We start from the raw sequence: 21226 nt of genomic DNA on the forward strand, positions 1-21226 counted from the left end.
GCGGGGCAGGGGGGGCCGCGGCCTCGGGGGGCTCAGGGCGATTCACAGCTGACAAAGCGCCTGTCTCCCAAATATTTATGTCTTTACCATTTGAATGTTATTTTCCCCTTATCTCCATTGTCGGACCGGAGCGAACTCTTTAAATGCAAATTGACCTTTCCTTTAAACTCCCCCCCATCATCCCTCGCACACACACCCCTCCGCAACCCCCGCCGGTCCCTCCCCCTGCCCGACCTGAAAACGCGCCGGTGCCCGGGGCCGGAGCGGAGCAGGGAGGCGGTGGAGCCCCGGTGCGGAGCGGGAGCGCGGAGCCGGGCCCGCCGCGTTCCTATAGCCAGGGCCGGCCCCGCTGAGCAGTGCCGGGCGGCGGGCGGCCAATCGGCGGCGGGGAGGCGCGGGCGTCGCTTTGCATAAAGCAATATTTCGTGTGGGAGCATTTGCATGTTGCGGAGTGATTAGTGGGTTTGAAAAGCCAGCCCCGGCGGAGCCGCATTTCCCGCTCTGGGGAAGGCGCAGGGAGGAAGTGTTTTGCTGGAAGATGATGACAGAGGTCAGGCTTTACTAATGGGCCAGTGAAGAGCAGTGGAGGCGAGGCAGAGACCAAGGCGCAGAGACATTAATACACTTGAACCATCACCAATCAGCATAGGTGTGCTCTGTCTCTCTCTCTCCCCACTTCACTCACACACTCTTTTATCTCTCGCTCTCCAGTCACTGACAGCCCATTTTATTGTCAATCTCTGTCTCCTTCCCAGGAATTCGAGATCACACAACCAGCAGCTTCAGTGGAGAAAAACTATTTTGCTGGCAACTCTTTTTAAAGCACCATCATTTCAAATCAGTGCGCTCTTAAAACTGTTGACAGGAGCTTTGACAACAAGACAGGATGCCTCATAAAGGTGAGTCTGCTCATTTCTTCTCCCAACTTCTCCCTCCTCGCATTTTAATATTTAGGCAGGGCTCTCGCTCTCTCCCCTCCTCTCTTTCTCTGTCTCGCTCCTAGTCCCATTTGCATTCCGAAGAGCTTCCCAGGGAACTTTCCAGCCCAGGAGCTCACAAACTTTCTGCCTTTCACATGAGCCCGTGTCCTCTGGAATAGCTAAAGCATCTGACGCGGAAAGCAATGCCAGCAGCAGTCATTCCCACGCAGCATTCGCTGGGCAGGGAGACAGACCACCAGCGCCGGTGTCTGTGCTGCTGGTGCTGCCGGTGCCCCAGCTCAGAGGGCCGGGCGGCGGGACCCCACCGGGATCCGGCCCCATGCCACGCCGCCTGAGAAGGAAGGAAGGAAGGGAAGGAGGGAAAGAAGGAGGGAAAGCGCGTCGCGTTGCCCTGAGGGCAGCCCCGTCCGCGGCTTCTGCTTTGTGTTTCCGCGGCCTCGGTTAGGGAAGGATCCCCCGTGATAGTGTAGGGGAAAGAGGGAGCGAGCGTTAGGGAGAGGTGCGGGGGGGGGGGACGTGGAGGGAAAAAGTATATAAATCACATCCTAGGCCAAGCCAGCTCCCGAGCGCGGTACAGGCAGGGAGCTGAGCCGAGCTGAAGGGCTGTCAGCTCTAATCAGCCACCCGGGGATCTTCCCAACTTGTCCCTGGTGCCGGCAACTTTCCCAGCTCCGGCGTGGGAGAAGCGCCGGGGGCGCGGAGCCCCCCGCACTGCCCCGCACAGCCCGCACCGGGCCCCGGCTAGGGGAAATGTATATTTTTGCTTATTTTTTTTAATCGACACACTTTTAAAAGATTTTATTTGCTTTTAAAATCCCCAATCTCGCTTACTCCTGCAAGAAAAAGCCACGCAGCCGCCTCTTTGATCCCTCACTATAGCAAAGCCTTTTTTTTTTTTTTTTTTTTAAGAAGTTGAAATATTAAGAAGTAGCAAACTCTTCGCTGTGGAGAAAAAAATAATTAAAAGGGAAGAGCTCTGGGAAGAGCAAAGCAAAAAGGAAGCAAAAGGGGTTCTTTTTCCCTTTGCAAGTGCAATTGGAAAGAAAAAAGAAAGCATCAAACCTAAACACCAAAACCAATCAGACCCAATCTGGATTTGAATTTAACCTTGTAGCGCTTTGCCCGGAGGTGTTACATGGCCGCGCAGAGCAGGAATCATTTCTGGAAAGTTTAAAAACAAACTTTCTCGAACGCTTAAATGTACCTGGCCGGAGGCCGTTTTGGGAAAGGACAGCAAGGTCCCGGAGAAGAAAAGTGACGGATTCCTCTCCATTTTTAGGGACATAAAATAATAAAAGTGGCCCTTGCCAATAAATGTTTATAGCTGCTGACCTTTACCAGCGCCTGATCTCAAAACGATTCGGGTTTTATCTTTTTCTCACTCGCCCCGAGAAGGCGAAACTTTGTCATCTTAACGACTAACTACGGCTTCACCGGGAGAGGGGGGGAAATGCTGTCCGTCATCAGGTTATATAAAGATTTGGAGTTTAAAAACCGACTGGCAGTTTAGGCCCTGCCTGTTAGGACAGAGCATATCGCCGGGAGCCGGGTGCGGGTCCCTGCGGGGAGCAGCGGGTCCGAGGCACGGCGATGGGAGAAGGCGACTTCGTGATAGTGTTGCTTCGGTATGGGGGTCCCCGCGGCCAGTCTGGGGGCGTCAGAAAGTTGCTGAGCAAAGCTGGAGCTCCTTGCCCCATGCCTCCTCTTACCTTGCTGAAGCGCTTGGCTCCCTCGCCCTCTGTTGTAAAGCGCTTTCGGCTGTGTTTGGGGTTTGGTTTGGTTTAGTTTCATGGCTTCTCCCCCCCCCCCCCCTTCTTTTTTTTTTTTTTCTCTTTTTTTTCCCTCCCTTTCTTTTAAATCCATTCATTGTCATTTCTGAGATCTGTGCTGGCAGAGCTGAGGGCTGGAAGTTTCATGGGGGCTTTCTGGATGGCTCCTTTAACCCCCTAAGTCCCACCTTTAGGAGTTGTGCGTGAAATATGTGAGGAAATTGTGTCTGAAGAAGTGGGTTTCCCTTTCGGTGTGTGTCTATGCATACGTGTTCGGTGTATTAAAGGGATGGCTTCACGTTCAGTTCAGCTGAAGGAGATACGGCCACGTCTCCATTGAAGTACAGTGTAGCTTGCTCTGCTGCTAATCAGGTAGTTCTCCAAAGAGCAGTAAATATTTACCAGTTAAAGTCTTCATGCTGCGAGAAAGTACTTGTTTGATGTTTATTTTTATGGATTTAAGATTACTAAAAGCTACTTAATAAATTATGCCATGGCTCTTCGTGAATGGGGAAACGTGCTCTTTGAATTCTCCATCATATGCAGGAAGAGTAAAATTAATATTCATTATAGGCGCAGAAGAAAGAGAATGAGTATTTTTAGGAGAAAAAAAGGGAGAGAAAATGAAGGCTGCGACTATTTCATTATTTTACCTCCCCTTTTTTAGCAACCCCCTTGAATGGGCTCTTTATTGTAATTGTCCCTCCCCAATTGAGCACCCCACTGAGCTGTTGTATCTTTTTACAACCCCTAACAACTCGCACCAGTAACACAATTACCGCCAGATATTTATAACGAGAAATTACTTTTCCATCTTCACCCGCGACGATTTCAAATAAATACATGGGGGAAGCATAAATAAATAAATAAGTGGGACGGGGGGGGAGGGGGGAAGAGGGGAAAGAGGGAGGGAAGGTGGCGAGAGGAGGATAGAGGGAGCAGGGGAAGCAGGGAGGGAGCGAGGCGGGGGGAGTGTGTGTAGAAAAAAGGGCGCTGGGGACTGTCCAGGAGCTGGGTCAAGGCAGGCACTAATGAAGGGAGAAGGGGCTTGTTTCTCTGCTCTTTGTAAGTTGGAGGGTTGTTGGTCCGTTGAGTTGGGAAGCTGCATGGCCGGTTAAGGAGCCTGGGTTTCTGCACTAGGGGTTTGGGTAGAGAAGCAGAATGGAGGCCATTGTTCGCTTTCTGTAGGCTTTGTTTAACAGTTCTCACCCCCTCCTGTTCTTACTTTTTAAAGCAGTGAGGCGAGGTAGACAGCGTGTGTCACAGTACAGTGAAAAAGGGGAAGATCTAAAGACCAAAAAAGAAGTTAATCACAAGATGGGGAGTTTGGAGGAGAAAAAGTTGCTAGTGCCGCGGGGAAAGGGGAGGGGGGGAACGGGGGGGAATAAATAACTCGAGGAAATACCCGGAGGTAAAAATGGAGCCCCGCTCCCAGCACTCAGAGCAGCCGGCAGAGCCATCCCTCCCCCCCCCCCCGCCCCCCTCCCCCCCCGCGCAGCGCAGCGCCTCTCCCCCCAGGCACACGCGCACCTTCCCGGCGCCGCTCCGCACTTCTTAATGTACTTCTTCTGCTTTGTCCTAGAGGGAAGACTTTAACTAGTGACCCGCAGATGTGCGAGTCCCTAAATTGTATGAGAGGACAGTCCGCCTCGCTTCCAGGCAAGTTTAAAAACATGACTTGGGACTGTCTTTGTGATTGTTGTCGCCCTACTTCATGCACCACCTCGGCGAAGGGCACTAACGCCGAGGCAACACGCCACCTGCATGCAATTAAAACGAGAAACCACTTGGCGGGTTGTTTTTCCTGATTTTTTTCGCGTGTTAGGGATACATATGTACATTTTTGCCCTAAGTTATTAAAGCCCCCAAATCCTTAAATTAATCGGGGGAAGACGCCTCGGAATAACAAAGTAAACCTGTGAGATATTAGCCTCTCTGCAGCTTAACCGCGGACACTACCTACCTCCCCTGATTAACGCCTATTTTATCACCAATAGACTGCTATAGGCGAGCCCCGTGGGATACTACTCTATCAGCCCAACATGCAGAACAGTAAGTGACTCCGCGCCCCTCCGCGGCCGCGGGCAGGTGGCGCGGGGCCGCAGGCTCGCTTCGGGCCTGGGGTGGCGGGGAGGGGTATTCTGGCGCGGTGGGCCCTGCGCGGCCGGGCGCGTTGCCCACCCCGTCGGGACGCGGGTACTGCCGTGCGTGGCGTGGAGCGGGCCGGGGGCGCAGTGACAGCCCCCGAGACTGATCCGGCTGGTGGCTCAGGCCCTGGTGCGTGTCCTGTCCTCTGCGTGCCTGGGCAGGAGCAAGCCCCTCCGTGCAGGCGCAGTTCCTGCAATCTCCTGGGTTTATTCGCTTCCCGGTTCCCGTGTCTTTGTGGATTGTTAATTTTTGGGGCCTTTCGTTGTTGCTGTTGTCGTCGGTGATGTGGTTGAAGATCTCGCCGATGGGCCTACGCGTCTGTCGGAGGAGAAAGCGCGGGAACGCTATGAGTGGAGCCTGGCACAGTGGCTGGGAGAAGCGTCCTTTCGTTGCGCTCCGGCAGAATGAGCTGCGCGGAGGTCGGGAGGGAAGGACCAGGGGTGAGGTCCCTGCCACCCCCATCTCGGGAAGCTCATCGTCCGCGGGGTACACCGTAGCGATTTTGTGAGGCCATGCAACCCCTCGGCGCTCATGCGCAGTGGGCGCGCTTAATTTGCGCGTGTAGCGGTGGCTAGGGTTTGGCGACTCCTACCCCAGTGTTGTTTCAGGACCTGGCCTGGAATGCGAGGCTCCGGGACCCCGTTATCATCCTTCTGTGAAACCGGTTCATAAGGTGTCCCCCGGGTGAGGAGCACCAGGAAAACCACCAGGGTTTGGGGGTTCTCAGGAAACCTCGGGTGGAGTTTTTCTTTAAGAGGTTATTTTTATTTTTCCTTGTGGAGCCTCTGCCTGCCCGTCCGTGAGGTGTATTCTCACTTATCCCGAGAAAAACCCAAGCCTCGTCGGCCCTGGGAGGGATCACCTGCGCCTCTGTGGGACGGCGGCGGCTGGCCTTGGCAGTGGCGTGCCGAGGGTTTATGGTAATGGGGGAATGCCTTCACTCGGCCGTTTGGGATCGCCACCGCAGAAAGCAGAAAAGATATCATTCGGGTGAAGCCTTTATTTTGTTTAAAGGTCGCGGCGGGCTCTTCAGGCTTTGTGTTAATAACTCCTGGGTGTATATGGTGCAGAGCATCCAAATTGACACCATATGTTTTCCTATTAGATGACTAGCAATAGAATACAAGGCGCATAATCATTGCCACTGGGCGAGATCTACACCGCTCTCCAGGGAAATTATATAATGATTAAGGCTTAACCTTTTAAGTGAAACTTTGATTTTGCTTTCCCCGCTGCCATTTTTTATGGCGGCGAGAGTGTGCGGTGCATGTCCCTCCCCTCTTCTGAAATGGGCTTCCCGTACGCGTTTATGGGGGAGAACGAGGGATGGAAGGGGGGTGTGCAGAGGGCCTGCTCTTCCCGGCCACCCCCCGGCGCCCATCATCGTCCTGGCCGGCGGAGCTCAGCCCGCCGCCCCCCCGGGCGCAGGCGGGGAGGGACGCGGAGCTCCTCGCCCCGCGGTGGGAAGCGCAGGTCGCGCTGCTGGGACCGGGCGGCAAATTCTCCAGCCCCGATGTCACTTCGAATCCATTGCGCAAGGAGCGCGCCCCCTCGGTTGTGTCCGCGCAGAGCCCGCGGGTACCTCAAACCTCAACCTCCCTCAGAGGGAGAGCGAGGAGAGTTCAATCTAGTCTGAGTGATATCCAAATGCGGACAGAAAGGGTCGTTTTATCATGCTACTATTTGTCGTGACGATGCAATTTTCAAAAGCAGAGTACTGTCATAAAGTGACACGCCTGCCACAAGTGCTCCAACTGATCTTTTCAATTAGCCTTCCATGCATGATCCGGGGCGACTTCCGCCTATTTCCAGAAATTAAGCTCAAACTTGACGTGCAGCTAGTTTTATTTTAAAGACAAATGTCAGAGAGGCTCATCATATTTTCCCCCTCTTCTATATTTGGAGCTTATTTATTGCTAAGAAGCCTGGGCTCTTGGAGTCAATTTATCAGGAGGCTCCAAAGAGAGGAGAGCGGAGAGCGCGTAGAGCAGAGCTTCTCCAGGGAGACTTCCTCCAAAGCCTGGAGCTTCAGGTTGGGCACTGGCGAGGCAGCCTCCCGCTTGGCTTTCGGCGAAGCGAGCTGTGGCTGTGCGGATGCAGGCGGGCGTCCCTGTGCTGGGGGTTGGTGGGGTTCGAATTTCTGTTTGGTGCGGTTTCTTGGTTTTGGGTATTTTTCCTTTTTTTTTTTTTATTTTTCCTTCCTCCCCCCCTTTTTTAAAATTTATTTATGGTGGGGAGGCAAACATAAAAAGCAAAAAGGCAAAGGAAGGAGGCAACCCAAAGCGATATAGCCAGGAATATTCTGGGCTTTGGGGCTGGGTCGGGGGTTTGCCGCCGGCCGGAGCCTCGGGGACTCCCTGGGAGCGTCGGGCGAGGACAGCGCGGGGTCCGGAGCGATTGCTCGGGTTGGATCGGAGGGGCGAGGCGGGGCTTGCGCGGGCGCTACGCGGGAGCTGAGGGTGCTATGGTGGGTGCTGTGCTTCCCGCAGGTCACAGCGGCGTGAACCAGCTCGGCGGGGTGTTCGTCAACGGGAGGCCGCTGCCCGACTCCACGCGGCAGAAGATCGTGGAACTCGCTCACAGCGGCGCCCGGCCCTGCGACATCTCCCGGATTCTGCAGGTGAAGGCGGCGGCGCCCCCGCCCTCCCTCCGCGCCGCTCCGCAGCCGCTTTGTCCACCGCTGGCCGCCAAGGCGCTAATTGCCAACCCCCCCACACTCACCCACCCTCCAGCACCACCCGCCTTCCAGCCTAATAAAACGATCCATCTGCTCGATTGTCGCTGCAAATAGACCTTTCGACGCGTTTATGTGTGTGTATATATATATATACACACACCTCTAACAATCTTTTTTTTTTTTGTTGTTGTTCCCCCTTATGTCCATCCGGTGATAACCTGCACTCTCGTTACAGTTAGTTCGCTGTAATAAACTGAATTATACGGCTCGGCATAATTTCAGTTTCCTCTCCTTTCCCTTGTTCCCTTCCCCGTTTTTACTTCTGATTTTGTGAGATCTGTATGCATTTGGCGTGCTTTACTGCTTTTTTGGTTTTACGGTTTTTTTTCCTTTCAAAAAGTGAAAAAAAAAGAGGTGGGGAAAAAAATGAGAGAGGGACCCCCCTCCCCCTCTCCAAGCCACGCTTGTTTAGGGGGTTTAGCCCGGAATCTGTGCAGACACTAAGGCAATCTGGCGCAGCTCAGGGGTGCTTTGTAAATGTAGGTGTCGATAACCCCTCACTCCCCTTGTCCCCCCAGTACTCTGTCTAAAAGCAGTGAGGACGATGGAGACCAGTTTGGTTTAGCTATTGTTCGCATTTAAGACGTATTTTAACATAAATACTAAACCAATTACGTTCTGACCGGACTTTTTTCCCTTCCAGATGTTTTTAAAGTATCACTTTTGTAGAGGGTAGGGCCACGAATGTTATTTTTTTTAAGAAAAAAAAGACTCTCTAAGTAAGTTCTCATACCATTTAAGGTATATTTTTGTGTTATAGACCCATGCAGATGCAAAAGTCCAAGTGCTGGACAATCAAAACGTAAGCTTGTCATTGTTTAATGCATACTTAAACAATTTTATTTTTGTCTTGAAATTATTAATAATGTGATTTTCTGTCCGCTTCCCTATCCAGGTGTCGAATGGATGTGTGAGTAAAATTTTGGGCAGGTATTACGAAACTGGCTCCATCAGACCCAGGGCAATCGGAGGTAGTAAACCGAGAGTAGCGACTCCAGAAGTTGTAAGCAAAATAGCGCAGTATAAACGAGAGTGCCCCTCCATCTTTGCGTGGGAGATTCGAGACAGATTACTATCAGAGGGGGTCTGTACCAACGATAATATACCCAGTGTAAGTTCATGAACAAAACCTTCCTGTGTGCCGTGTACAATGCTGGGTAGCCGTAGCGAGCCTCTGCTTCCTTTGTTTTGCTACCAGAGGAGAGGATAGCAGGTTCACATCATTTGCATGTGGCAGGGTCAGGAGCGGGGTTTGTTTTTTCATACAGAATCTGACAAATGCCTTTAAGGAAGAGGGGAAAAAAATAAATATATATATATATAAAATATGCGGGTCACCCCTGCGCCTGGCGCCTCAGGACTGCGAACATCAGTCCAAGCCATCACTCTGGTTTTGCAGGGTTCGGGTTGGGGATTTTGTTTTTTGTTTTTTTTTTTCCTGTTTGTTTTTTTTTCCCCCCACCCTTTTCTTCTTCCTTTTTTCCTCCCCTGTCGTTGGTTGGTTGGTTTGTTTGTTTGCACCACCGCCAGCAGTAACCGAGTCGGGGCGGCTGGGACACAGCGCTCGGGGAGCCCCTGACTTGCGCCCAGGTCGGGCCGCCCGCAGAGCGGAGGGGGCGCGGGGGTTGCGCGCGTGGCTGGCGGGGAGCGCGCTACCGCACTACCATCGTCTTTCCTGTCCTTTGCCTTCCAGGTGTCGTCGATAAACAGAGTCCTACGCAACCTGGCTAGCGAAAAGCAACAGATGGGTGCCGACGGGATGTACGACAAGCTAAGGATGCTGAACGGTCAGACGGGGACCTGGGGCACCCGGCCCGGCTGGTACCCCGGCACCTCGGTACCCGGGCAGCCCGCACAAGGTAAGGAACAGCCTGTGGAGGCTCAGCCCCGCCAGGCGGCGGATGCCTCCGACGCGGATCCCCCCCGCGGCCGCCGCCAGTGCCGTTTTCGCAGAGCAGTGGCCGAGAAGGTCCCTCCCGCCACCTGCCCGGGGAGGCGGGCGGCGGGGGCCGGCGGCTTCCAGCCCGGTCCCGGCTCGATGGCTGGCAGGGGAGGGCCGGGAGGAGCATGCGGGGGCTGGGACTCCTGCTCCGCGCCGGGGTCTGCAAAGCCGGGGGGATCGGGAACTATCTCCGTCGGGCTGATTATAGTTCCTCCTCAATGGACCCGAAACAACTTTGTAAATACAGGAAACTGTTTATCCTGAAGATTAATAGGTATTTGTTGTAGGAATGACAAGGGGATAATATGAAGGATAATGGGATGTTACGTTACATACTTAAGATGGTTAATGGCTTCTTTTTTGAATACGGGCTCTGTTGAGGCTGGGCTCTCTCCCTGGCTGTGGTCATTCCTTTAGAAGAGGTGTCTATATACAACAACCTGCTTTTTGTTTTCACCCCGCAAGGAAAAAAAAAATTGGTAACAGTGTGCGGTATATCTGGTACAAAGGATGTTTCTGTCACACGCAAGAATTTGTTATGGGAACAATTCTGTCGCTATGTAATTGCTCATTAGAGATCGTTTTGTTTCTCATTAAGGCGACATGAATAAGCGTCTAGTTGAAGGAGACAGCTGTAGAAATGTTCCACAGGAGACCTCTGGACACGATATGGCACCGCTTGCCAATTAGACATGTCAGTTTTAAGAGAAGAAAACAATCTATGAAGGACACTAGAAAGATAGAGCGGAGCCCTCGCTTCCCCCATCCCCACTTTGGTGTTTTGATTGTTGTGTTGTTGTGGGGGTTTTTATCTTCAAATGTTGTTTTCCCCCTGTCCCACTTCGGAGCCGGACCAGCTCCAACCGTCCGCCTTACCTGCGGAGCCAGGGAATGCCCCTGCCCCTCTGCGAGCATCCTTGTCTCGGCCGTCGTCGGGGCTCCCCGTCCGTCCGTCCGTCCTTCCCTTCTTCCCTGCCTCACACCCCACAGGCACAGCGGTGCTCGGCAGAGGGGAGCGCATTTTCTGCCAGTGTGGCTCCAAACGGCCTGGGCGCCCTCTGTTTATTTAATTTAGATTTATTTTATAAAGGCTTTCAATAGAGATATTTAGGGTCCTCCTCGCCCTAGCGCTGCTCCTGACTCGGGGTAGAGATCGGTGAAGCTGCTAGGGGTCTGTGCTGACCCCTTCCCTCAGCACGGCGATGAGCGCAGTTTGCGCAGGGAAGCGCGGACCCCCGGGCAGGAGAGTGGCAGGGCTTGAGGAACCCGGGAGCCCTCTCCCAAATACCACGGGGGGGGTGCGGAGCAGCGCGGGCAGGGCCGGAGACACGCGTGTGCGCGGGTGCGAGAGGCAAGGGGAGGCAGGCAGGCACTTAAACCAGCCGCATGAGGAAATTAAAATTAATAAAATGGATTTCCTCTGGAATATTCATGCTCCCTCTAATGTTTTTTTTTCCCTTGCAGGGGTATGTTACTGGATTTTAAGAGTCCATTACTCAAAAAGCATAAGGCGAGGTTAGGTCTCAGAGGGGTATAAATATGTTCTCAATCTGATAAACGCCATGCAGCAGTGAATAAAATAATGGATACGTGAGGGCTGACAGAACAAAAAGAGACATCTCTATCCGGGAGAAATTCTCCAGTGATTTAGTGGTTTTAGGGATCACCGAGACACTGTTTCTTATCTTTTTTTCTCCCCCTCCCTCTCTTACAAGACTAAAGCCTTCTGTAGGATTTAGACACTTTCTCTTTCAACAGATGCTACAATGTTTTGATCCCGGCTCTATAGCTGAGAGATGCCGCAATTGGTTTGCTATCTTTTTTTGCTTGTTTTCCGCCTCACTGATTAAGACACTAAGAAACTAAGGAATGATTTTATTTCCCAGCGTCTTTTTTTTTTTTTCCAGGAAACAAATCCTATACCCAGCGTCAGATGGTCTGGCTATAGGATAATAGGGACCAACATTCACTCTTTTTCTTACGGATTAGGTCTGGAAGGTGGAACAGCCCTATTGAGATCGCGCCTTTTAGTTTTTTTGTTTGGTTGGTTTTTTTTGTAAGGAAAAAATTAGAAGGAAGAAGTAAAAAAACAAAATAAAAAATAGGGGTTGCTTCTAAAAAGATCTCTTATTTGTCCGTCGGTTCTAAATAACGATAAGTGCGTTTAGGCGGAACTTTGAGCTGGCTCCGAGGTCTGGGGGGAAGTGGGGCTGCAAAAATTGAGTGTCTTCAAAAGTTTAAAAATAAGGAAATAAGGGGGTTAGGGAGTGCCCGCTTTGGGCCGGTCCTGGGCACGACATGCGCGTCCCCGCGGTGCCCGCCGCTCCCCGGCCGAGGCAGGGCGCGCTCCCGAGCCCCAGCGGCCATCCCTGCCGCCTCTGGGCGGCCCCGTGGACAGTGATGGATGAAGGCAGTGGCGGAGGTGAGGCGGCGGCCCCCGGCGCTGGTACGGCCGTCCCCGGGCCGGGGGGCTTTGTGTGCCCCTGAAAGGCAGCACCGACCCCCCCGAACCCCCTCCCTCCCGCTATTCACCGGCCGCCGGCCGCCTCAATGGGGTTGCGGCCGCCCATATGGTGACCACGGCCGCTGAATCCCCGGGTTTAAATGGGGGAGAAGAGTTCGGGGTTTAAAACATTTCAAAGTGGTTGAAAGGGTCCCACCAGATCTTGTCACAATCCCCTCCCTGAGCTTTGATGGCCGGGGCTATTGTTCGCCGATTATAAATGATATTACTTTAAAGTTGATTTCCCACAATATTTAAAGGATGTAGTGGGAGCGTCGTTTGTTTTTTTTTTGGCGTAACTTCTCAAGGGAATTAGCATAAGCAGCCCGTGGTCCCTCATCCCATCTCCCCCTTTATGCGACATCAAAACGCCTAGAGAAATATGCTTAAAAAGGAGAGAGAGAGCTCGCTTAGGGACAAGGAGCTCTCTGCCTCCACACGGGAGCCCGCTCCTTGTCCCCACAGTGAGCTGGGTACCAGCAGAGCCCCGCAAAGCCGGCTGGGCCTTGAGACCGCCCCAAAGGGGAGCACAAGGAACTTTTCCACCCTGTTTAATGCCAGAAATTACATTAAAAGTGGTGGGAATGCCCTAATTAAAAATGTACCGCTTAAATGATATGCCAACGGCTCAGCTGCAGAGCAGTGTATTCAGCTAGTTAGTGAACTCGCTACTATTTCTTTTAAAATTACATGTTAAAATTTTAAAAGAAATCTTACTTTTCTCTGGTGCAACACATTACAAAGAATGGACAGTCCTTTTATCTAAATATAAAATTCCATTTTCAGCAATTATAGCCTGTTCTTGGTGATGATATAATTACAGCTGTGCTCAGTAATAGGTGTCAAGGCAATGCACACTCATACAATAGTTGAATAAAACTGCAGAACAATGCAGGCACTTCTAAATTCACAACCTTTAAAATGAAATTGACTGTGCAGAATTCAAATAAAAACTGGATAAATATTTTTTAAAAAAGATTACAAGCTTGGTTTGGTTTCTTAATAGCATTTTCTGCAAACCTATCAACATCTAATTGATTAGATAGGAATTACTGATTATAGATAATCTGAAATACTGAACATCACTATTTTAAATATAGTAATAGGTAAATAAATGCAGCAGACGGAGGAGACTGCCATGGAACTTCAGCAGCAATTCATGGGAATAATCACTTTCGGGGGAAAGTATTTTTATGCAGGTTTTTTATCCTAGAGGGAAAACAAAATGAAATGAAGACCAGGTGATCGCAATTCCTCATCTCCGATGTTTATGATAATGCTGGAAACCAAAATGTTTCAGTGTTTCCTATGTCATTAGTGCAATGTGGTTTTGATACCTGAGACATTTATAAGGGAGGGTGTCAGCAAACATGGCCAAATTTGCTTTCAATCGCGTTATTTCTTGATAAAGATCTTAAAACAAGTTTACCTCTGTTTCACTTTCCGACTCTTGATTCTGCAGATGGCTGTCCGCAACAGGAAGGAGGAGGGGAAAACACTAACTCCATCAGTTCTAATGGAGAAGATTCAGATGAGGCCCAAATGAGACTCCAGCTGAAAAGGAAGCTGCAGAGAAATAGGACATCCTTTACCCAAGAGCAAATTGAAGCCCTGGAGAAAGGTGAGTGACATTTTCCTACGGCTGAAGTGGGAGAGAAAAGCAAAATGTGCCCTGGCTATATTAAGGGCTGAACAGAAGAATGGCATTCGTGTGCCTTATATATGTATATACATATATATATTTTAAGTCCATGTCTCCCTGCATCCACTTTTATTCACTGAGCTCCAAACATTCATCAATGGCTGCAGTATGCACTGAAAACCTGTTAAAATGTTTTCAGAGACCATTCTCAGGGCACAGATCATACCCAAACATCAGCGTTACACTCCAGGCTTCTCTCATAAGGACAAATCTCCTCCTGCTGACTGTGCTGCGTCCCTATCCATGCCGCACTGCTGTTCACCGGGAAGGCGAGGGCAGGGAGTTAGGGCTGGCAGCAGCCCTCTGTGCCTGCCCCCATGCTTGCTGCCCATCCCCAGCGCTGCTGCTGCCTGGGGCTGGGAGCAGGTGCCCTTTTCCCTGACCAGCCTGAGTGCACCTCTCCTCTGACCCACTGTGGATGTTTGTCCCGATTTCCTGCTGTTTTTTAGCAACGTGCCATTTTGCTTCTTGGTGACAGGGTCAGAGCTGCCTCAGGGACCCCCTTAGCAGAAGCAGAAGACCTCACTGCTTTGAAGGATGTAGCATTGCACCCAAGTCTGCCCATCCCCTTAATGGTGTTCCCCAGCAGGCAAGGGAAGGTTTCCTCCTTCCTAACATGCAGAGAAATCTCAGCTTTGCCTTCACAGTAATGTTTCTTGGGAGCATTTAGAGCATAGGCAGTGGAGGAATGGCTCTGACTGTGTAGTGGGTCACATTAACTCTTTGCAACTAACGCAGCAATATTTTCTTTGCAGAATTTGAGAGGACCCACTACCCCGATGTATTTGCAAGAGAGAGACTAGCTGCTAAAATAGACCTGCCTGAAGCAAGGATACAGGTACTGAGCTGCTGTCCAATTATGGCTATTTCTATTTTTTACTTTTACTATTCTATCTTTATTATTCCTGGCTTCTCAAAGCACAGGGCAGCCCCTGTTTCTGACCAGGTATTTACCCATCTACCCCTTCAAGAAAATAACAGCAGCTGGGGTTTGCTTTCATGTGCTGCTTTGCCACACTGCAAGCCAGCTTCTATCAGCATGGCCTTGAGCTATGTGAGGGAGGCCCCGTCATGCCTCTAGTCCTTGTCAGGTCACTCATGTCTCTCAAATGCTGTCTTTTCAGGTGTGGTTTTCTAACAGAAGGGCCAAATGGAGAAGAGAAGAAAAGCTGAGGAACCAGCGAAGACAAGCCAGCAACACTCCCAGCCACATTCCCATCAGTAGTAGTTTCAGCACAAGCGTTTACCAGCCAATCCCTCAACCAACCACCCCCGGTAATGTCACCAACTTGCTCACATTCATTCATCCTCTTGTGAAAACGAGACTCTGAGACTGTATTGCTGATCGTAACTGTGGTTAAACTAATGTGTTCATCTATCTGTTTATTCTATTATAGTTTCCTCTTTCACATCAGGTTCCATGTTGGGCAGAACGGACACGGCGCTCACAAACACGTACAGTGCACTGCCACCCATGCCTAGCTTCACCATGGCCAACAACCTGCCTATGCAAGTAAGTCTGGTGCAAGTGCCATGCCACAACACTCCCTTGGGACTCAGCAGCCTTGGGGTGCGTGGGAATGCAGGGGATTATAAACCCAGACCATGTTGCAGGGAAACTGGCACCATAGGCTTCCCTTGCATCTGAAAGGATGCCCTATATGGGAAAATCACGATGGAAAGGGCATCCTGAGACCTGGTGCTCATCAAGCACTTTCCTGAATTTGAAAAGAGAAAGGTCCTCAAATTTACAATGAAACAGATCTGTGATGGAAAAGCCCATTTTGGACCCCTTGTACCCCTATCGCCCTTTCATTAACTTATGGAGCTCACTGGTGCAGTACTGTGGAAACTTGCCTGAATAAGGTGCTGGAGGGATCTGACCTTCTCAGTGTAGGTAATGTTGCGGCGGCTCATGAGGAACACCTGAGAGAGGGAAGGATGTGATTAGCATCAGTGGTTATGCCAGCTAAGCCAGAATTGCAGGAGCTGTCAATCCTCATGCCTGAAAGCATTAGCTGATCACCAGCTGGGTTAGGAAGAAATCTATTCCTTTGGGGTCTGTTTCTATAGACCTTTCAGATGCAAAATTCCTCCTTTTTTAATGGTGGGGTTGGCCTAGGAAGGTGCTGGCCAATTACGGGAGTTTTCCAGCTTTGTCTGAGGCACACAGCATTGACCATTGCTAGAGGCAGGCGAGCAGATTAGAGAGCCTGACTCCTTCGCTGCAGCAATTACTATGTTACTAATTGCTGAACCAAAATTAACCAAATAAAGTTAGAGTCTTGCAAGTCCGTGGAAAGAAATGACGTTGGCAAGGTCACTATTCCATGACGTTGGAGGCCAGCAGTGCTGATCCCGGCAGCGGGCTGAGAGCAGATGACAAAAGATCAAAAGGCTGATTAGGGGAGGGGATCCTTGGGAAAGCAGGAGGACCCCAGTTCACTGCTGGGCACCTGGGTAGGGACCTAGCATGTGTGAGCCACTCTGGAAGGTCCTGTCTATGTGGCCACCATGGTGCGATGGCCACATGATGCTGGAGTGGGAGATTTGGCAGCCGAATTTTCGGCATCTCCCTGAGGATGCATGTTGCGTTGTGTGCTTAGAGAGAGAGGCTGTCAGTATTTTTGGAGACGGCGTGTGTCGGGGATGTGCAGATGGAGGAAATATGTGCAGACATGTTGAGTCTTGTGTGCTTGGAGTGTGGGAATTACTCATTCTGCTTTCTGCTCCCCCTGCTGCCTTCCCATATTGGGGATGAATCAGTCCCCACTCTGCTGGTACCCCAGAGTGGGAGATCCCCTGCTTGGTCCTTTTCTGACACTGTGCCATCCCTCACTCCCTGCACCCAGCTGCTGTCCCGCTGGCAGGGGGATTGGAGTTTAGGTAAATCTATATGTCTCATCTCCTGGGATGCTGCTGGCATAGGTTTGGGTGACTGAGGCTCTGAAGGGGGATCAACACACCCCAAACCCACACATTGTGTGCATGTGCAACATGTTTGCAGATGCAAGATGAACCTGGGTGCCTCAGTAATTTCTAGTTATTACACCCCTAATAGTTTTTAGTTACACCACAAACACAAGGTAAGATGCCAGCCCTGTCTCTGGCTGCAAAAGGCATGAGTACAAACGGGTGTGCAGAAGTACAAACGAGGGCAGTGCTCAGGCTTTGGTTCCTTGGTTTAGGTGTGTAACACCTTTGTTAACATCTAGATGTAGGGATTTGCTTGCCAAGTGTGTCTGAATAGGTGCTGGTGACTGTCCACGTTGTTGCTGAAGATCAAAACCCTCTGGGAAGAGGCTGCTTGGCTGAGCTCCTAAATAAGGCTTTACATCTAGGTCCTTGAATTTGAAACTGAAGCTCTTTTCACAGCTGGCACACGCTGATTCTGAGGGCTGGCACATCCATCTGGAAGTGTAATGCTATGTTTGCCTTGAGTGATACTAAAGGCGATTTTGTCCTTTGCTCCCATAGCCCCCAGTACCCAGCCAGACCTCTTCCTACTCTTGCATGCTGCCCACCAGTCCATCAGTGAATGGCCGGAGCTATGATACGTACACCCCTCCTCACATGCAGACACACATGAACAGCCAGCCGATGGGCACCTCTGGCACCACTTCCACAGGTGAGTGTTTTTCCATGTGGATTCGCTGAGAGAAGTCTTCCTCCATTGCTGGGAGAGGTCTTTCCATGGGGTTTAGTAGCTGCTGAACTGGGCAGAGGGTAACAATGTATAACCTTGAAGGCTAGAGCAGAAAGGGTGACTTTTAACTGCTGCCAGAGGGGTAAATGAAAGACAGCTGATTAACAGGGCTGGTGATTGAACAGCGGAGCGGAGGCCCCCATCCTGCAAAATCTTCCCTGCGTACTTAATTTGTAAAGCAGCCATTAATTTCTGAATTTCACCGTTAAATTTCGGCAGAGATCCTCACACCCAGGAAGTTCAGTGTATGGGAGCGTTAGTACTGTGTCTGCGTCAAAGGCTATTTTCTTCCTAAAGATTTGAAGTTATTGAAAAGGCAGGTAACCTGCAGAAATATTAACCTGTGCAGAAGAAGGTAAACCAGGGCATGAAGGATAAGTATCAGCATAACCAGGAGCAAGCCAGATGCATTTGAAGAGAAAATAAATGTTCAGTGTGTTTTGGGCTGAATTCCCAGCTGATGCAAACAAGCTGAGGCTCCGGAATTTATCTCAAAGCATGACAGTTTGTTTATAACAACAGATGAGTGAGATATACATAGGTTTTTAAAATATATATCACCCTCCTCCCTGATTCTGCAGGCTGGTAGATGGCCAGATTTAATATTTACCAGAATACAAGCACAAATCTGTGAAATTCAAAGCAAAAATCGTGATATGTATAGAAAAACTAAAATGCCCTTTCCCCCCCTCAATTTTCAGGTCTCATTTCCCCTGGAGTGTCAGTTCCAGTTCAAGTTCCTGGCAGTGAACCTGACATGTCTCAATACTGGCCAAGATTACAGTAAAACATGTGTTAATTCCGTAAATGACTATATGGACAACAGTTGGACGTTCAGCAGTATTTTATAAAGGAAGAATGGCTCTCAGAGTACTTCTGTACTGCAACTGTGCCCTACGCTGTAACACATGGAAAAGACTTTCACATGGACCTTTGTACACTGGAGGCATTATATCAGTTGGAACAAATCTTCATTTTGGTATCCAAACTTTTATTCATTTTGGTGTATTATTTGTAAATGGGCATTTGTATGTTATAATGAAAAAAAAACAAAAAAAGAACAATGTAGACTGGATGGATGTTTGATCTGTGTTGGTCATGAAGTTGTTTAAAAAAAAAAGAAAAAAAAAAAAAAAAGAAGCCATGATCAACAAGCTTTGCCACGAATTTAAGAGTTTTATCAAGATATATCGAATACTTCTACCAATCTGTTTATAGATTATGGATTGATGTTCCAAGTTTGTATCATTCCATTGCATATAATTAAACCTGGAACAATACGCACTAGATTTATGTAAGAAAAATATCTGTTGGTATTTCCAAAGGTTGTTAACGGATGAAGCTATGTGCAAACAGGGGTTAAGAGAGAGCTTCAATGAAGAAAAGAGTTTGATAGATAAAAGGTAGATTGTGTCTTCGATATAATCCAATTTGTTTTATGTCGAAATGTAAGTATTTGTCTTCCCTAGATATCTCCCAGAATGATTTCTATAATAAAGTTAATTTCATTTATATTTGACAAGAATATTCTATAGATGTTTTATACACATTTTCATGCATCATACGTTTCTTTTTTGGTCGGCAAGAGTTAATTGTTCTTAGAATAGTTGTACTACTGTTCACAGTCCAATCATTTTTGTGCATCTAGAATTCATTCCTAATCAATTAAAAGTGCTTGCAAGAGTTTTAAACTTAAGTGTTTTGAAGTTGTTCACAACTACATATCAAAATTAACCATTGTTGATTGTAAAAACCATGCCAAAGCCTTTGTATTTCCTTTATTATACTATTTTCTTTTTAACCTTATAGTGTGGTGTTGCAAATTTTGTTACTGTGTTAGGTTAATCTCATTAAGTTTGATTTTGAATATATTTTCAGTTTTCAGTAAGGAGGGAACCGTTTTGTAGACTTTCAGCTCTTCCAAAAGCCTGTAATTTGGGCTAACAAAAAGAAGATAGGTTCACGTATCTAATTGCAGCTGAGAGCAGGAGGAGGTTGTTTATTTAGTTCAGGTTTCTGGGAATGCTCTAAATAAACTCCAGAATCCAGCAGAATTTCCAGTGGGGAGTTTGCATCATGCCAGCCAGTGGTGGATACACAATGCATGCCTGTGTCTGGCTGTTGTAATTCTACAGAAAGTATGTATAGATGCATACAGACACAAATATACATTCCTGACTTCTAAAAATTGTTTTTGTTAGGATGCTTAGAAAGAAAAAAACACCACAAACCCAGCTGTGTTTTTAACAGCCCCTTTGGGAGAGTGAATACCATCCCTTTATATTGCCACACAGCACAATCTTAGTGTAATTTTCCATTGAACTTGTAACCTGGTTAATACCTCAATGCGCTTTGTGTGAGGGTTGTTAGTGTGGGCGTGGGTGGAGAGCTGCATGTCAAGGAATAATGAGAGAAGACAAATCAACAGGCAACAACAATGCGAGCTGGGACTGGCTAGTGAAAGCTAAAGGCCTTTAGTCACTGGCAGGGAAATCTAAACATTCCCATATCTATGAAGCTGGCTCATTGTGCTGCAGTTGTTACTTGCGATGCTGTGCTGAAAAAGGGATCTCATGATTAAAAAGCCAATGTGCCAGGAGTTTTGAGTCAAAGCACAGGCATCACAAGCAGCCTTTGTGAAGCAAAGATACTATCTAGGCTGGTTATGTTTTCCTTTCGGCATATTTGTTGCTGCAGATAACGCTTCGCTGTAAACTTGGAGTAGCAGAGTTGTGGTGCTGAGGTAGTTGCAATGCTGCAGACAAGATTAAATGCACTTAAACTTGAATCCTTTAGGGACAAAGAGAAGCTTTGCTCAAAGCACAAGGTAATAGTTAATAAAATCATGAGCCCAAAGCAAGCAAAAATGTGCAAAAATATTAAACCAGTTATTTTTAATTGATATTGGTCAGTTGTAAGCATATTCATTATATCAGCATTAATTAGTTTTAATTATCTGAAAGCCCTCCATTGGAAAATATTAATGAAATGTGGGGAAGGTTTAATTTTTTTTCTATATTTTTATCAGACATGCGCATGCACATTATATATTTATAAGATATGGCTAGATCACATTAACACTACAATAGGCAGGTCCTTTCTTGCTTAGCTAAATTGATCCTGGGAACAATTAATTACAGGTACAAACCCAGCATTTATGTAGCCACTTAGCGTGTTTATACCTACTAATGTAGTTTGTTATCTAAATGCCAACTTCTGCTCAACTGGGAATGGAAATGAGCTTCCCATTCCGTTCTCCCCTGAGAGATTTTGTGCTGTGGTGCTGTTTCTGCAGGTGCCTATGGGCAGGCAGAAGCAGCTCTTCCTTGCCTTTCCCTGGTTTTCCCTCCCTTGCAGCTCCACCACCTGCAGTCCAGCCACTGGTGGCCCTCATTGAGCCATCTCCAGCCCTGGATGCCCTTTCTGAAGCCTTCTTCAGGGCAGGCTGTGCTGTGGGGCTGCAGCCTTTCACAGCCCTGTGCCTCTGCAGCCGCAGCAAGGCTGTGGAGCAGTTGCATGCGTGGATGAACCCTGAGCTTATTTCAGAGACAAGCTATAGCTGTCTGTGGTGGAGAGAAGACGTTTCTGGCTCACTGGCTCGCTGTTGTGCCCTATGGAAGGAGGTTGGCTGGGAAGAGTCCCTGGCTGGCTGCACATCGGGAAGAAGTTAGGGCATTTGGTCCCCAGACCGCTGCTTGCCTTGAAGAGCTGCTGCTGGGGGCTTGGTGGGTTACAGGCAGCCTTGCTCTGCACATCATGCCCACAGCACTGTCAAGAG

At 49.1% G+C, this 21226-nt stretch overlaps 1 protein-coding gene across 32 annotated transcripts; it reads left to right on the forward strand.

Annotated features, from left to right (window-relative positions):
* The first annotated feature begins 814 nt into the window (after positions 1 to 814).
* PAX6 (paired box 6) lies at positions 815 to 19251 on the forward strand. Of its 32 annotated transcripts, XM_034065222.1 has the most exons (13): positions 815 to 899; positions 4293 to 4369; positions 4708 to 4762; positions 7348 to 7478; positions 8356 to 8397; positions 8491 to 8706; positions 9289 to 9454; positions 13503 to 13661; positions 14498 to 14580; positions 14867 to 15017; positions 15140 to 15255; positions 17220 to 17370; positions 18150 to 19251. In XM_034065222.1, exons 3-13 carry the CDS (start codon positions 4753 to 4755, stop codon positions 18233 to 18235), a joined length of 1311 nt encoding a protein of 436 aa, XP_033921113.1. In that variant the 5' UTR covers positions 815 to 899; positions 4293 to 4369; positions 4708 to 4752; the 3' UTR covers positions 18236 to 19251. The 32 variants fall into 32 exon arrangements, with proteins under 32 accessions (XP_033921113.1, XP_030906171.1, XP_033921114.1 ...); XM_031050311.2 differs by lacking the exons at positions 4293 to 4369; positions 4708 to 4762 and having other exon boundaries at positions 887 to 899; XM_034065223.1 differs by lacking the exons at positions 815 to 899; positions 4293 to 4369 and having other exon boundaries at positions 4753 to 4762; positions 15158 to 15255.
* Positions 19252 to 21226: the final 1975 nt, after the last annotated feature.

This window comes from Melopsittacus undulatus, chromosome 8, assembly GCF_012275295.1.
Source record: "Melopsittacus undulatus isolate bMelUnd1 chromosome 8, bMelUnd1.mat.Z, whole genome shotgun sequence".
Taxonomy (NCBI): Eukaryota; Metazoa; Chordata; class Aves; order Psittaciformes; family Psittaculidae; genus Melopsittacus; species Melopsittacus undulatus.